Here is a 14,802-nt window from a genome sequence, read left to right as displayed (position 1 = left end):
CGTACATCTGGTAGAATTCAGCAGTGAATCTGTCTGGTCCGAGACTTTTTTTTTTTTTTTTTTTTTTGGTTGGTAGGCTGTTTATTACTAATTAAATTTTGGAGCTTGTTATTGGTCTGTTCAGGGATTTGATTCCTTTTTTGTTCAGTCTTGGGAGGATGTATTTTTCCATAAATTTTCATTTTTTTCTAGATTTTCTAGTTTGTGTTCATAGTAGATTTCAAGTTATTTATTTATTTATTTGTTTGTTTATTTATTTTTTTAATATGGAGTCTTGCTCTGTCGCCCAGGCTGGAGTGCAATGGCACGATCTCGACTCGCTGCAACCTCCACGTCCCAGGTTTAAGCGATTCTCCTGCCTCCGCCTCCCGAGTAGCTAGGATTACAGACGTGTGTCACCATACCCAGCTAATATTTGTATTTTTAGCAGAGATGGGGTTTATCATATTGGCCAAGCCAGGCTGGTCTCAAACTCCCAACCTCAGGTGATCTACTGTCCTTGGCCTCCCAAAGTGCTGGGATTACAGGCGTGAGCCACTGTGCCTGGCCAAGTTATTTGTATTTTTGTACATTCAGTGGTAATGTTCATTTTGTCACTTCTAATTGTATTTATTTGAATCTTCTTCATTAATCTAGCTATTATTTTATTAATTTTTTCAAAGATTTAACTTTTGAATTTATTAATATTTTGTAGTTTTTTTAATGTATAGATCTCCTTCCGTTCACATCTGATTTTAGTTTTTTCTTGTCTTCTGCTAGTTTAGGGGTTGATTTGCTTTTGCTTCTCTCATTCTTTTATTTGTGATATTAGGTTGTTAAATCTAGATCTTTCTAACTTTTCGATGTGAGCATTTAATGGCATAAATTTCCCTCTTAACACTGCCTCAGCTGTGTTCCAGGGATACTGGTGTGTTGTATTTTTGCTCTCATTTGTTTCAAAAAACTTCTTTATTCCTGTCTCAATTCCATTATTTACCCAAATAATCATTCAAGTGCGGGTTAAGTTCCATGTAATTGTATGGCTCACTGTAAACTCCGCCTTCCAGGTTCCAGTGATTTTTGTGTCTCAGCCTACCTAGTAGCTGGGAATCACAGGTGCCCGCCACCATACTCAGCTAATTTTCATAATTTTAGTAGAGTCGACATGGTTTCACCATGTTGGCCAGGCTGGTCTTGAACAGATCTGAGGTGATTCGCCTGCCTCGGCCTCCCAAAGTATTGGGATTACAGGCGTGAGTCACCATGCCGGACCATTTATGTTGTTTTAAGATGGAGAGTTCTGTAATTTCTATTAGGATTATTTGACCAAGTATTGAGTTTAGGTCCTAATATCTTTGTTAATTTCCTGCCTCAATAATCTGTCTAATAGTGTCTGTGGGGTGGTGTTATCTCCCACTATTACTGTGCTAGAATCGAAGTCTCTTCATAGGTTTCCAAGAACTTGCTTTATTCATATGCACTCATGAATAACACCTCTTTTCTTCTGTTTTTCCCTTGCCCCCATAAACATTCTTTAAAGTGCACATAGTGTGCCCAAGGTTACTGCTTAGATGCCAGAATCCAGTTATCTACTGAGTTCAGATGTCCAAGAGTTCAAGAGTATGTCCAGAGGCCTGGCTGTTGTAGGAGAAAATATAAATTAGAAATAAGAGACTTTATTACTCTGTTTCCTGAAAATAAGGGAGAATATTTTGCTCTTCTCTGTTTTTTTAAAGCATTTAGATTATATGTAGATATTTTTCTGCTTTTTTGAAATGTATGTAAATCATATGAACAGCTAAATCCTTTGTTTTTCTTTTTGACTCAGGGTTCATTTTAGTTTTTTTTTTTTTTTTTTTTTTTTGAGACAGTCTCGCTCTGTGTCACCCAGGCTGGAGTGCAGTGGTGTGATCTTGGCTCACTGCAACTTCCGCCTTGTGGGTTCATGCGATTCTCTTGTTTTAGCCTCCCGAGTAGCTGGGACTACAGGTGTACACCACCATGCCCAGCTAATATTTGTATTTTTAGTAGAGATGAGGTTTCGCCCTGTTGGCCAGGCTAGTCTCGAACTCCTGACCTCAGGTGTTCCACCCACCTGCCTTGACCTCCCAAAGTGCTGGGATTACAGGCCTGAGCCACCGCACCCGGGCACCCGGACAGCAACTTGTTTTCTATTCCTGCAGATGCAGTGGTTGTTTCACAAATCACAAAAAACTAAATATAAACACAATAAAAATTCCTTTAAACTAGATTGAAATTTTCCTTTCTGTGTCTCTTTCATCTGTCTGTATTTTGTTTTTATTCTGTACATTTTTAAAAAAATCAATGACAGAGAAACAGAAGAAGAAATAAAAATACTGGGTCCTTCATCTAAATCCTGGGAATTACTGAACATTTAGTGCTAGTTCCCAGGGTGTTATGAGGATTCAATCACATAATGTGTTATTCCCAGTGAAGCGCTGTGTAACATACTCTTGAGAGTGAGAATACAGTGAACGCAGTGTCTGCTTAATAAACATTGCAGAGTACATGTGTATGTGCTGTTTTCCAAATGCAGACTTATTCAGACATTGCTGCCTTCTATTTCATCTGTAAACTTTAAAGAGACAGCAAAGAAGATACTTTAGGGTGGAGATGGATTGTCTTCATTTGTGTTGTGACAAGAGTGCTGAGTATAAGCTACACTTTGCTGTGCCTGCTTCCTCTAACTAGTGCTAATAATGAGCCTAAGGGGAGCAACATCAGCATTGACAAGGACTTGTTTAAAACTCCCATTCATGGTCCCTTTCCAAACCTGCAGAATCACATTACATAGAGTGGGGCCAAAATCACCAAGTGATTTATAAGCTCGTTAAAGTCTGAGAAGCAATGCTTAGTTAAGTGGTTATCAACTCAGGCTTCTAATGAGGATTACATGGCCAATTTGCAGAAATCTTTTTACTTGTGCCCTTTCCGCAAGTTCTGTTTAATGTCCTTGGTGGAAGCATCCATGTTGTTTTAATTATTAGATTGGTACAAAAGTAATTGTTGTTTTCGCCTTTTTTTGTTTTTGAGACAGATTTTTGCTGTCGCCCAGGCTGGAGTGCAATGGCTCGATCTTGTCTCACTTCAACCTCCGCCTCCTGGGTTCAAGCAATTCTTCTGCCTCAGCCTACCCAGTAGCTGGGATTACAGGCATGCACCACAATGTCCTGGTAATTTTTTTTTTTTTTTTTTAAAGTAGAGATGGGGTTTGGCCATGTTGGTCAGGCTGGTCTTGAACTCCTGACCTCAGGTGATCCACTCGCCTTGGCCTCCCAAAGTGCTGGGATTATAGGCATGAACCACTGCACCTCGTCTGCTTCTGCTGTTAAAAAAACAAATGAACAACTATTATTATTACTTATTATTTTTATTTCTTTTTCCTTGCCATTAAAAAGAAATTGGCAGCAACGACAATTACTTTCACACCAACCTAATGAGTGCCTCAGGTGATTTCTAGAGTGAGAACAGAATCAGCTATGAGGGGTTCAAAATACATTCATAAGAATTAATTTCTGCCTTTGTACTAAAGGGTGGTCACAGGGCCAGTTCTGTTTGAATTTGGTAGGAACAGGACCGTGCAGCCCATATTGCCATTACTGTAGCAGAAATTGCTGGTGTCTGTGGCAAGGGAGGGCACCTGAGAACAGAGAAAGAGAAACTTTATTTTTATCTGTGGAGCAGCTCATTGTTCCTGAATCTTTGCTGTTATAAAGAACAGAAATGGGTGGACTTTATCTGTTTTGGACTTTTTCTTGTCATCTGCCTGTAGGTGTGGTGCTAGCAGGTAAACAGGTGGTGCTGACACTTCAAAGGCATATTCTCAAGATGCAGGTGTAATTTGTCCAGAGAATCTCATCTGAGAAGGAATCCCAGAGAAGGAGGAGAAAAGAGGAAAAAATGGCCTTTTTTTTTCTTAGCTAAACATGTCTCAGATCATGCCCACTCTTCCTCCTGGAATGCCATGCGTTTAGCACTTGTGAACCTTTGCTTCTCTACTTGCAGTTTTCTTCCCAAATAAGTTTATTTTAACTACTTTAAAAAGTTCTTATGATAGTCAAGGGTCTCTGAAAAATACTCCTTTCCTATATACCAGAGCCTATTGTACTTTCTCTACATCGTGGCTTCTTATAGTCCATGCAGAATTCTCACCATGAATTTGCGATATGCAACATTAAAAATGTTTCCTTTGTGGCTGTGGATACTCAAAATTCCTGTTGGGGAAAAGCTGGTGCCGAGACCAGCTTGGCTGGGGAGACCCTAACCCAGCGGCACTAGAGGAATTAAAGACACACACACACAGAAATATAGAGGTGTGGAGTGGAAAATCAGGGGTCTCACAGCCTTCACAGCTTAGAGCCTCAAACAGAGATTTACCCATGTATTGTATTTATTGACAGCAAGCCAGTGATAAGCATTGTTTCTATAAATTATAGATTAACTAAAAGTATTCCTTATGGGAAATAAAGGGATGGGTTGAAATAAAGGGATGGGTTGGGCTAGTTATCTGCAGCAGGAGCACATCCTTAAGGCACAGATCACTCATGCCATTGTTTGTGGTTTAAGAACTCCTTTAAGCGGTTTTCCGCCCTGGGTGGGCCAGATATTCATTCCGGTAAACCCACAACCTTCCAGCGTGGGCGTCATGGCCATCATGAACATGTCACAGTGCTGCAGAGATTTTGTTTATGGCCAGTTTATGGCCAGATTTTGGGGGGCCTGTTCCCAACAAGCTGGGGTCATTTGTAAATATGGAGAACATGTAATGTTGGGGTTCCATTTGTGTTCTCCATTAGCTCTATGCAAAACAGAATTAACAAAATGCTTATTTAAACAGGATAACATTTATTACCCAAAAAGTTATTAAAAAAAATTTAATCAGAGATGGCCAAACATGGTGGCTCACGCCTGTAACCCCAGCACTTTGGGAGGTTGAGGTGGGCAAATCACCTGAGACCAGGAGTTCATGACCAGCCTGGCCAACATCTATCCTAAAAACACACAAATTAGCTGAGTGTGGTGGCGCATGCTTGTAGTCCCAGCTACTAGGGAGACTGAGGCAGGAGAATCGCTTGGGCCTGAGAGGCAGAGGTTGTAGTGATCAGAGATTGCATCACTGCACTCCAGCCTGGGCAACAGAGTGAGACTGTATCTCCAAAAAAAATATATTAGGAGAAAATGCTGTCTATGGTGTTAAAGACTACTTAAAATTACTATTAAAAATAACAACATAAGCCAGGTACGTGGCTAACACCTGTAATCCCATACACTTTGGGAGGCTGAGGTGGACAGGAGTTCGAGACCAGGCTGGCCAACATGGTGAAACTCCATCTTTACCAAAAAAAAAAAAAAAAAATCAGCTGGTCATGGTGGCCGGCTCCTGTAATCCCAGGTACTTGGGAGACTGAAGCAGGAGAATCGCTTGAATCAGGGAGGCGGAGGTTGCACTGAGCCAAGATTACACCATTGCACTGTAGCCTGGGCAAGGGAACAAAACTGTCTCAAAACAAAAACAAAAACAAAACCACACACACAAAATAACAACATAAGAGTTATCTGTATCTTAAAGAGGGCATAAAACTGATGTTTATGTATGGTTACATTCAGACTATAATTTGCTTTTGCGAGGGGGAATGTTGAAGCAACGATGCTGTGTTTTTCTGTGTGCCTCAGCACATCATACAAATTTGTGCTAGTTCAGTTGACATTAGTGATTCATTTGGTATACCTATGTAACAGAACATGTAACCCAGAACTTATGTATAGTAAAATAAAAGAGCTCCCTGACAGATTTATTTTTCTTACTATAGAGTTATTTTTCTCTTCTTTATTAAGTATCTTTATGCAGCTGATGTGCGTAAACCATCACATTTAATCTGGAAGCTGCCCTTCTTTCTTAGGTTTCCTTTGTATATATTTGTCTTTGGAAAATAAAGGCTCTCATCTTTGTTTACAGGCCAGAAAATCTGGGAAAAACACAGGCTCTTCCACTTACTGGATGTTTGACAAAATATTCTTCTTGGGCCAAAAACATTGGCATTACTGGTGAGCTTGTTAAAAATTTGGAAACTCAAACTTTATTCCAGATCCTCTGGAAAGAAAATCTGCATAACAAGATCTCCAGTTTATTATTGTACACATTAAAATTTTAAAGCTAGCTTGTAACACAACATTTCTTTCTATCTGAAAAATATACACAGCTCATTCTGTATGACGTAAATATAGCACGCACAAATGTACATGTTTGTGTTTGTGTCATTAATTCTATACTTTATTATCTAGAAACGTATCATATATAAACTGCTATTGTGGATCTTCTGCCACTCTTTTCTCAGAGTTGGAGAATACATTTGAGAATATTTCTGTTTTGAAAATTATTTTATTGGATAATTTTAGTCACTCCTATAAGTAAAAACCAGTTCTCTTTACTTTCCCATTCCACCTTGAGTCAAATTAAAAATTCTGTCCAGGGCAAGTTGGTAAATATGTTTGTGTGTGTGTGTGTTTTTCAGGGACCACTGACATTTAGGGATGTGGCCATAGAATTCTCTCTGGAGGAGTGGCAATGCCTGGACACTTCACAGCAGAATTTGTATAGGAATGTGATGTTAGATAACTACAGAAACCTGGTCTTCCTGGGTGAGGATAATTTTAATACATAATTTAAAGGTTTCGTTTCTCCTTTCTGTAGAAGGTTTTTTTTGGAAATTTGTGCTTTGCATAAATAAGTTTTAGATCCCTGTTGCATAAATAAGTTTTAGATCCCTGTTTTCAAGAAAATCCTGGGGATTTGTTCATTTAGAAATAAATCTCTTCAAGATGTTTCATCTTGACCTGAACTTTCCTCATTCCTGAGCTACTCTGTATCCTTCACTCTAGATTAATGATAATTCCAAAAATTTAGTGGCATAAAAGTTGCCTACACCTTAAAATCTAATTGCCACCACCAATGATGCAGTAGTACTGAGTAGTGAAATTAAGAACATACAAATTTAAAATATTTTCTAAATATTTAGAAATTTATGTTATTAGATATTTTGGGATTAGTTTACTAGAATAATTACATCCTCTTTACTGAGCACATTACTAGGTTGATAATGGGAGAATATGAGCAAGATTCATGTTACTTATTTTTAATAAAACAGGTATTGCTGTCTCCAAGCCAGACCTGATCATTTGTCTGGAGCAAGGAAAAGAGCCCTGCAATATGAAGAGACATGCGATGGTAGCCAAACCCCCAGGTAGGTGAGAGTGACAGTGAATATAACAGATGACACAGATGACAGGTCTTAAAGGTCAAGGAGAAAGCCAGTTCTTAAAATGTGATTTGGGCCAGGCGCGGTGGCTCATATCTGTAATCTCAGCATTTTGGGAGGCGGGGGGGATCACGAGGTCAAGAGATTGAGAGCATTCTGACCAACATGGTGAAACCCTGTCTCTACTAAAAATGCAAAAATTAGTTGGGCATGGTGGCATGTGCCTGTAGTTCCAGCTACTCGGAAGGCTGAGGCAGGAAAATCACTTGAACCAGGGAAGCGGAGGTTGCAGTGAGCCAAGATTGTGCCACTGCACTCCAGCCTGGCGACAGAGTGAGACTCCATCTCAAAAAAAAAAAAAAGATGTGATTTGGGAAGCTGTGTTCAAAAGAAGTTGTTTCTGGGGAACTGGTTTTTTTTTTCTTTTGCTCTCACATAGGAGCATATTCTGTCTATGCTTTTAAATTCTCTAAGGATTCTACTTTCCCTTCAGTGATTTTTCCTTCAAGTTTATGGTGAAAGCTAAAGTCCTCTTCATGGCATATAGGAGACTGCACAATCTTACTGCTTTTCCATTGTTTTTGGGGACACACAGATATCTGCATAATTTTGAGAAACTATGTTAAACTATTTTTCAAGTTCTCTTTTTGCATTGTGTCTGAAATATGTGGGAGTAGTTTCTATTACATTGGGTTTTTCTTAATTTTTCTGCACATAAAATCCTGTTTTTATTACTATGGCCTTGAAATATAGTTTGAAATTATGAAGTATGATGACCTTCTACTTTGTTCTTTTTCCTCAAGATTGCTTGGGCTATTAAAAGTTTATTGTGGTTTCATGTAAATTTTAGGATTGTATTTTCCATTACTGTAAATAAAATACCATTGCAATTTTGATAGGAAGTTTATTAAATCTGTAGGTCACTTTGGATAAATGACACTTTAACAGTATTTATTCTTTGAATCCATATATGTAAAATATTTTTAAGTTTATTTGTGTCTTAATTTTTTTCATTGATATATCTTTCATTGTGAGGATTTTTTAGGCTGGGTATGGCTGCTCACGTCTGTAATCTCAGCATATTGGGAGGCTGAGGCGGGTGGATCACTTGAGGTCAGGAATTCGAGATTGGTCTCGCCAACAAGGCAAAACCCCGTCTTCACTAAAAATACAAAAAATAAGCTGGACATGGTGGTGTGCACCAGCTACTTGGTGCAGCTGAGGAAGGACAATCACCTGAACCTGGGAGGTGGAGGTTGCAGTGAGCTGAGATCACCCCACTGCACTTCAGCCTGGGCAACAGAGCAAAACTGTCAAAAAAGATTTTTTACCAGCTTGGTTAAATTTCTTCTCAGAAATTTATGATTTAATGCTAATGTAAATAAGATTGTTTTCTTCCTCTATTTTACCAGATAGTTTAAGTGTATGAAACCATATGTTAATTTTACATTTTGCTAATTTACTCAGTATTTATTAGTTTAAACAGGTTTTCATGTACTAGTGGTTTTTAAAAGATAAGATCATATGATTTACAACAGCAACAGCAACTTTTTACTTATTTGTCCTCAATTTCAATGGCTATTTTTCTTTCTTTCTTTCTTTCTTTTTTGTTTTTGTTTTTGGAGACGGTGTCTGCTCTGTTGCCCAGGCTGGAGTGCAGTGGTGCGATCTAGGCTCACTGCAAGCTCCGCCTCCCGGGTTCATGCCATTCTCCTGCCTCAGCTTCTCGAGTAGCTGGGACTACAGGCGCCTGCCACCACGCCCGGCTAGTTTTTTCTATTTTTAGTAGAGACAGGGTTTCACCATGTTAGCCAGAATGGTCTCGATCTTGTGATCCACCCGCCTCGGCCTCGCAAAGTGCTGGGATTATAGGTGTGAGCCACCACGCCTAGCCTCTTTTTTTTTTTTTTTTTGAACTAATTCTTCTAATACATACTTCCAGTGCTATGTTAAAATAGAAGCAATTGACAGTGGCACAATATAGTTTTGCATTGGTGTCTGTGAATTTGAAGAAACAAACACTTCTTTAAGTCTTTATAACCTGGTTTCAGGGGGTAAAGATCTCTTTATGTTGGCCTCCAGAGTGATGGGTTGCCCTCTGGGTTTGTAGTGGAGAGGTAGCTTGCTCACAAGGATGCTGGGTCTGCTCTAGGGTCCACCTTTAGTTGGCTGTTACAAGGAGCTTGGGTAGTTGTAATTCCCATTATATTTTTGGACAGACTGAATCTTTCAGGACTTTGCTTTGTGGGGAATACACCAGGGCAGGTTTTTGCAGTTGGGTCTATATATGGTGGGCCTTTTATTAGGATATGGATGAGTCTGGATTTCACTGAGTACCAGAGAGGATTTTCCCAGGTCACTGTGTGGATTTCTATGTAGGCAGAACTGGCCATGAGCTGTAGCTCAGGGAGCTGGAACTGAGTCATTGAACTGCTTCAGGGACCATAGTAAAACCCCAGGTCTGCAGGCCTGTCCACATGGCTATAAATGTGTGTCTTCCTCCAAGCCTCTGGAAGGGCAGGACCTCTCCCAGACTGTGGCTGGGGAGGAGTTTGGGATCATTGCAGAGTAAGTTCAGAATTCGCAGTGAGACCAAGTTGGGTGGGCCATTTCATGGTCTGCAGCCAAGAACAGGGGTCCTGTAGTTTGCCTCATGAATGAGGGCCTGCCTCCTGGAAAAAACACTCCTCCATCTTGGACTTTAGCAGAGTTTCATAACTTCCTCCCTGGATCTCAAAGATTCTTTAAAGGAGTTTATTTTGAAGATGGAGTGTTGCTACGTAACCCAGGCTGGTCTTAAAATTCCTGCCTGAAGCGATTCTCCAACCTTAATGTACCATGTAGCTGTCCTTACAGGTGTGAGCCATGATGCCTGATTCTCCCATAGAGGCATTTTTGTCAGGGATGGCTGACAAATTTTCTTGTTGTGAGGGGATAAACGAATAGGGCATCTTTTATTTTTGCATCTTACTGATGTCACTTTCCCTGTATAGTTTACTTTCTATTGGGCTAGTTCAAATTTTTCTGTTATTTTATTTTATTTTTCTTTGAGGTAGAATTTTTAGCTCTTGTGTCCCAGGCAATGCCACGATCTCAGCTCACTGCAACCTCCACTTCCTGGGTTTAAGCGATTCTCCTGCCTCAGCCTCCTGAGTAGCTGGGATTCAGGCACCTGCCACCATGCCCAGTGTACTTTTAGTAGAGACGAGGTTTCACCACGTTGGTCAGGCTGGTCTCGAACTCCTGACCTTGTGATCCGCCTGCCTTGGCCTCCCAAAGTGCTGGGATTACAGGTGTGAGCCACCACGCCTGGCTGATAACTTCTTTTTTAATGGTACATCAATGTTGCATACCATAGTTTACGAGTAAACATTTTCTATTATTGTTGCCATTCCAGATTAGTGTTATTTTATTGTAGGTTTCTTAACATCAGTGTATTGTGTTTTTTGTTTTTTACCTACATATAATTTTAGACAATTTGCAATTCTGTTTGTATACTTTAAGACAATGTGAGGTTTAATTGAGATAAGTTAGTCATGTCTATCACAATCAGATTATATATATGTGTGTTATTGTCTATAAATATGACCTCAATTTTGGTCATGGCTTATCTTGTATATATTCTTTCTTAGATGATTTTCAATGGTTGTTTCATCTAAGTGAGTAGTCATGGAAATAGCCTTCTTTTCACCATATGTTTTTAACAATGTATATTTTTGTTGTTGTTGTTGTTTGGTGTTTTTTTTTTTTTTTTTTTTTTTTTTTTGAGATAGAGTCTCACTTTGTCACCCAGGCTGGAGTGCAGTGGCGCAATCTCGGCTCACTGCAAGCTCTGCCTCCCGGATTAATGCCATTCTCCTGCCTCAGCTTCAGGAGTAGCTGGGACTACAGGCACCCACCACCACACTCGGCTAATTTTTTTGTATTTTTAGTAGAGACGAGGTTTCACTGTGTTAGCCAGGATGGTCTTGATTTCCTGACTTCGTGATCTGCCACCTTGGCCTCCCAAAGTGCTGGGATTACAAGTGTGAGACACTGCACCTGGCCTGAATATATGTTTTCCTTATATAAGAAAAACACTTTTGTTATTTGAAGGTAATTTTTGGAAAGATTTATAATTGTGTATTTTTTCAGTTTTTCTTTTAAAAAACTAATTCTTGTAAAAACACATAACATAAAATTTGCTATCTTAAATCTATTTAAGTGTATGTTTCAGGGCCAGGTATGGTGGGGGCTCACATCTGTAATCCCAGGATTTTGAAAGGCCAAAACAGAAAGATCACTTGAACCCAAATGTTTGAGACCACCCTGGGCAACCTATGAAACCCTCTCTACAAATAATTTTTAATAATAGTCAGGCATGGTGGTGTGCACCTATGGTCCCAGCTACTAGAGAGATTGAGAGGGGAGGATAACTTGAGCCTTAGAGTTTGATGTTGCATTGAGCCAAAATTGTGTACTCCAACTTGGATGACAGAGTGAGACCCTGTCGCAAAAAAGAATTTTAAAAAAGCTGTACATTTCAGACATGTAAAGTATATTCACATTGTTATGTTAAAAACTTCTAGAAATTTTATATTTTGTAAAACTGAAACTCAATACCCATTAAGTAACAACTGTTCATTTTACTCTCTTTGGCCCTTGACAAACACCCTTCAACTTCCTGTTTTGATCAGTGTGACTACTGTCTCATATAAGTGGAATCATATAGTATCCATCATTTTGTCACTGGTTTATTTCAGGAGACAATATTCTCAAAGTTTATCTTAAAATGTGACACGATTTTCTTTTTAAGGCTCAATAATATTCCACTGTATGTATATGTTACATTTTTTGATGTCTTCAAGGAACATCTGGGTTGCTTCAGCCTTTTGGGTTTTGTGAATAGTGGGACAACAAACATGAAAGTTCAGATATGTCTTTCAGGTGCTGTGTTGCATGTTTTGGATACAGATTCATAAATGGGATTGTTGTATGTGATGATTATTTCATTTTTAATTATCTGAGGAACATTTTTAAGAGTTTTAAATAACGGCTGCATCTGGTTTTTCGCCAACAATCAACGTGGGTTTTATTTTCCAATAAAAATGATTAAGATTCGATGTTTTTAAAAATTAGCAGTGGCCATTCTGTTGGATGTGAGATGATTTTATTTTTTATTGTGATTTTTATGCATTTCTCTATAAATTAGTAATTTTGTGTGTCCTTTCAAACGCTTTTTCCCATTTGTGTGTATGTGTGTGTGTGTGTGTGTGTTTTGAAATGGACTGTATTGCCCAGGCTGAAGTGCAGTGGCATGATCTCAGCTGATTGCAACCTCCAGCCTTCCCGGGTTCAAGCGATTCTCCTGCTTCAGCCTTCCAAGTAACTGGAATTACAGGTGTGCGCCACCACACCTGGCTAATTTTTGTATTTTTAGTAAAGACGGAGTTTCACCATGTTGGCCAGTCTAGTCTCGAGCTACTGACCTTCAATAACCCTCCTGCCTTAGGCTCCCAAGGTGCTAGGATTATAAGCACTAGTCACCATGCCTGGCCTGTGTATCTTTGATGAAAATATCATTAAATTATTTATCCATTTCTAAATCAAGTTATTCAACTTTATTTTTCCATTTTAAGAGTTGTTTATATATTCTGAATATTAACTCGCATCACATGTGATTTGCAAATGTTATCACCCATTTAGTAAGAGGCATTGTCACGTTATTGAATGTTTTCTTTGATGTGCAAAAGTTTTGAAATAGAGTGTAGTTAAATTTTTTTATTCTTTACGTTTGTTGCTTATGCATTTAATGTCATATCTAAGAGAATGTTGCCAAGACCAATGTCATGTCTTTGCCCTATATTTTTTTCTAAGTATCTTTTTTTTTTTTCTGAGATGGAGTCTTGCTCTATCACCTAGACTGGAGTGCGGTGGCATGATCTCGGCTCACTGCACCCTCCACCTCCCAGGTTCAAGCAATTCTCCTGCCTCAGCCTCTTGATTAGGTAGGAATACAGGTGTGCACCACCATACCCGGCTAATTTTTGTATTTTTAGTAGAGACGGGGTTTCATCATGTTGGCCAGGCTGGTCTCAAACTCCTGATCTGATCCTCCCGCCTTGGCCTCCCAAAGTGCTGGGATTACAGGCGTGAGCTACCGTACCTGAACAATTTTCTAAGTATCTTATTTAAAATATTTTTCATATATGGTTCAAGGAAATAATCCAATCTTATGTTATCAGTGTTGAAGTCCAGTTTTCAACATTATATTTTGAAGAGAATATCTTTTCTCTATTGTGCTCATGACAACTTTGTGGAAGATCATTTGATCATATACGGAAGAGTTCATTTTTGAGTTCCCTGTTCTGTTCTTTCATTTGTTTATCTGTTTTTGCATTGGTACCATGCCGTTTTGGTTATTGTATCTTTTAATATGTTTTGAAATCAGAAAGTATAATGCCTGTTTGTTCTTTTTCATGGATATTTGACTACAGTTCATAATCAAAATTTAACAATATTTCTGTAAAATCTGTGCTATTGGGATTTTTTGTAGAAATTATATTGAATTTGTATGTTCAGGCTGGAGTGCTGTGGCACAATTTTGGCTTACTGCAACCTCTGCTTCTCAGGTTCAAGTGATTCTCCTGCCTCAGCCTCCTGATTAGCTGGGATTACAGGTTCACACCATCACACCCGGCTAATTTTTGTATTTTTTTTGTAGAGACTGGGTTTCACCATGTTGGCCAGGCTGGTCTCAAACTCCTGATCTCAGATGATCCACCCACCTCGACCTCCCAAAGGGCTGGGATTATAGATGTGAGCCACCGTGCCTGGCCGACATTTTTTAAAAAATTTAATGTTTTGACCCCTGAGCTAAAATACATTGAAGAGTATTTTATTTTCATATATTTTAAGATTTGCCAGTTTTACTTTTAATTCCTGGTATCATTCATTTTTGGTCAGAAAACACACAGTGTATAATTTTGGTCCTCTATACTTGTTGTTTTGAGACAGGATCTTAATCTGTCATCCCAGCTGGAGTGCAGTGGCATGATTTTCACTGGCTGCAGCCTCAGCCTCCTTGGCTCAAGTGATCCTTTTACCTCAGGCTTTTGAGTAGTTGGGGACTACAGACAACATGCACTACCATGTCTGGTTAATTTTTTAAATTATTTGTAGGGGCAAGGACTCTCTAGGTTGTGCATGCTGGTCTCAAAACACATGATTCTTTCACCTTGATCTCCCAAAGTGTTGAGATTATAGGCATGAGCCACTGCGCCTGACTGGTATTCTCTTTTTTTGGTCTGAGATGGAGTCTCGCTCTGTCACCCAGGCTGGAGTGCTGTGGCTCAATCTTGGCTCACTGCAAGCTCCGCCTCCCAGGTTCACACCATTCTCCTGCCTCAGCCTCCCGAGTAGCTGGGACTACAGGCGCCAACCACCACACCCCACACCCAGCTATTTTTTTTTAAATATTTTTAGCAGAGATGGGGTTTCACCGTGTTAGCCAGGATGGTCTCTATCTCCTGACCTTGTGATCCGCCCACCTCGGCCTCCTAAAGTG

General features: G+C 39.4%; 1 protein-coding gene across 1 annotated transcript in view; it reads left to right on the top strand.

Moving 5' to 3' along the window:
* Positions 1 to 14,802, top strand: part of LOC709453 (uncharacterized) — a 34,402-nt gene that overhangs the window by 9,131 nt on the left and 10,469 nt on the right. The window contains 2 exon segments of the mRNA XM_015133408.3: positions 6,513 to 6,639; positions 7,146 to 7,241. Of these exon segments, the coding sequence (XP_014988894.3) occupies positions 6,513 to 6,639; positions 7,146 to 7,241 (223 nt within the window).

Source organism: Macaca mulatta, chromosome 3 (assembly GCF_049350105.2).
Source record: "Macaca mulatta isolate MMU2019108-1 chromosome 3, T2T-MMU8v2.0, whole genome shotgun sequence".
Lineage (NCBI taxonomy): Eukaryota > Metazoa > Chordata > Mammalia > Primates > Cercopithecidae > Macaca > Macaca mulatta.
The sequence above is the reverse complement of the archived record's forward strand: the minus strand, read 5'-3'. Positions and strand labels throughout refer to the sequence as shown.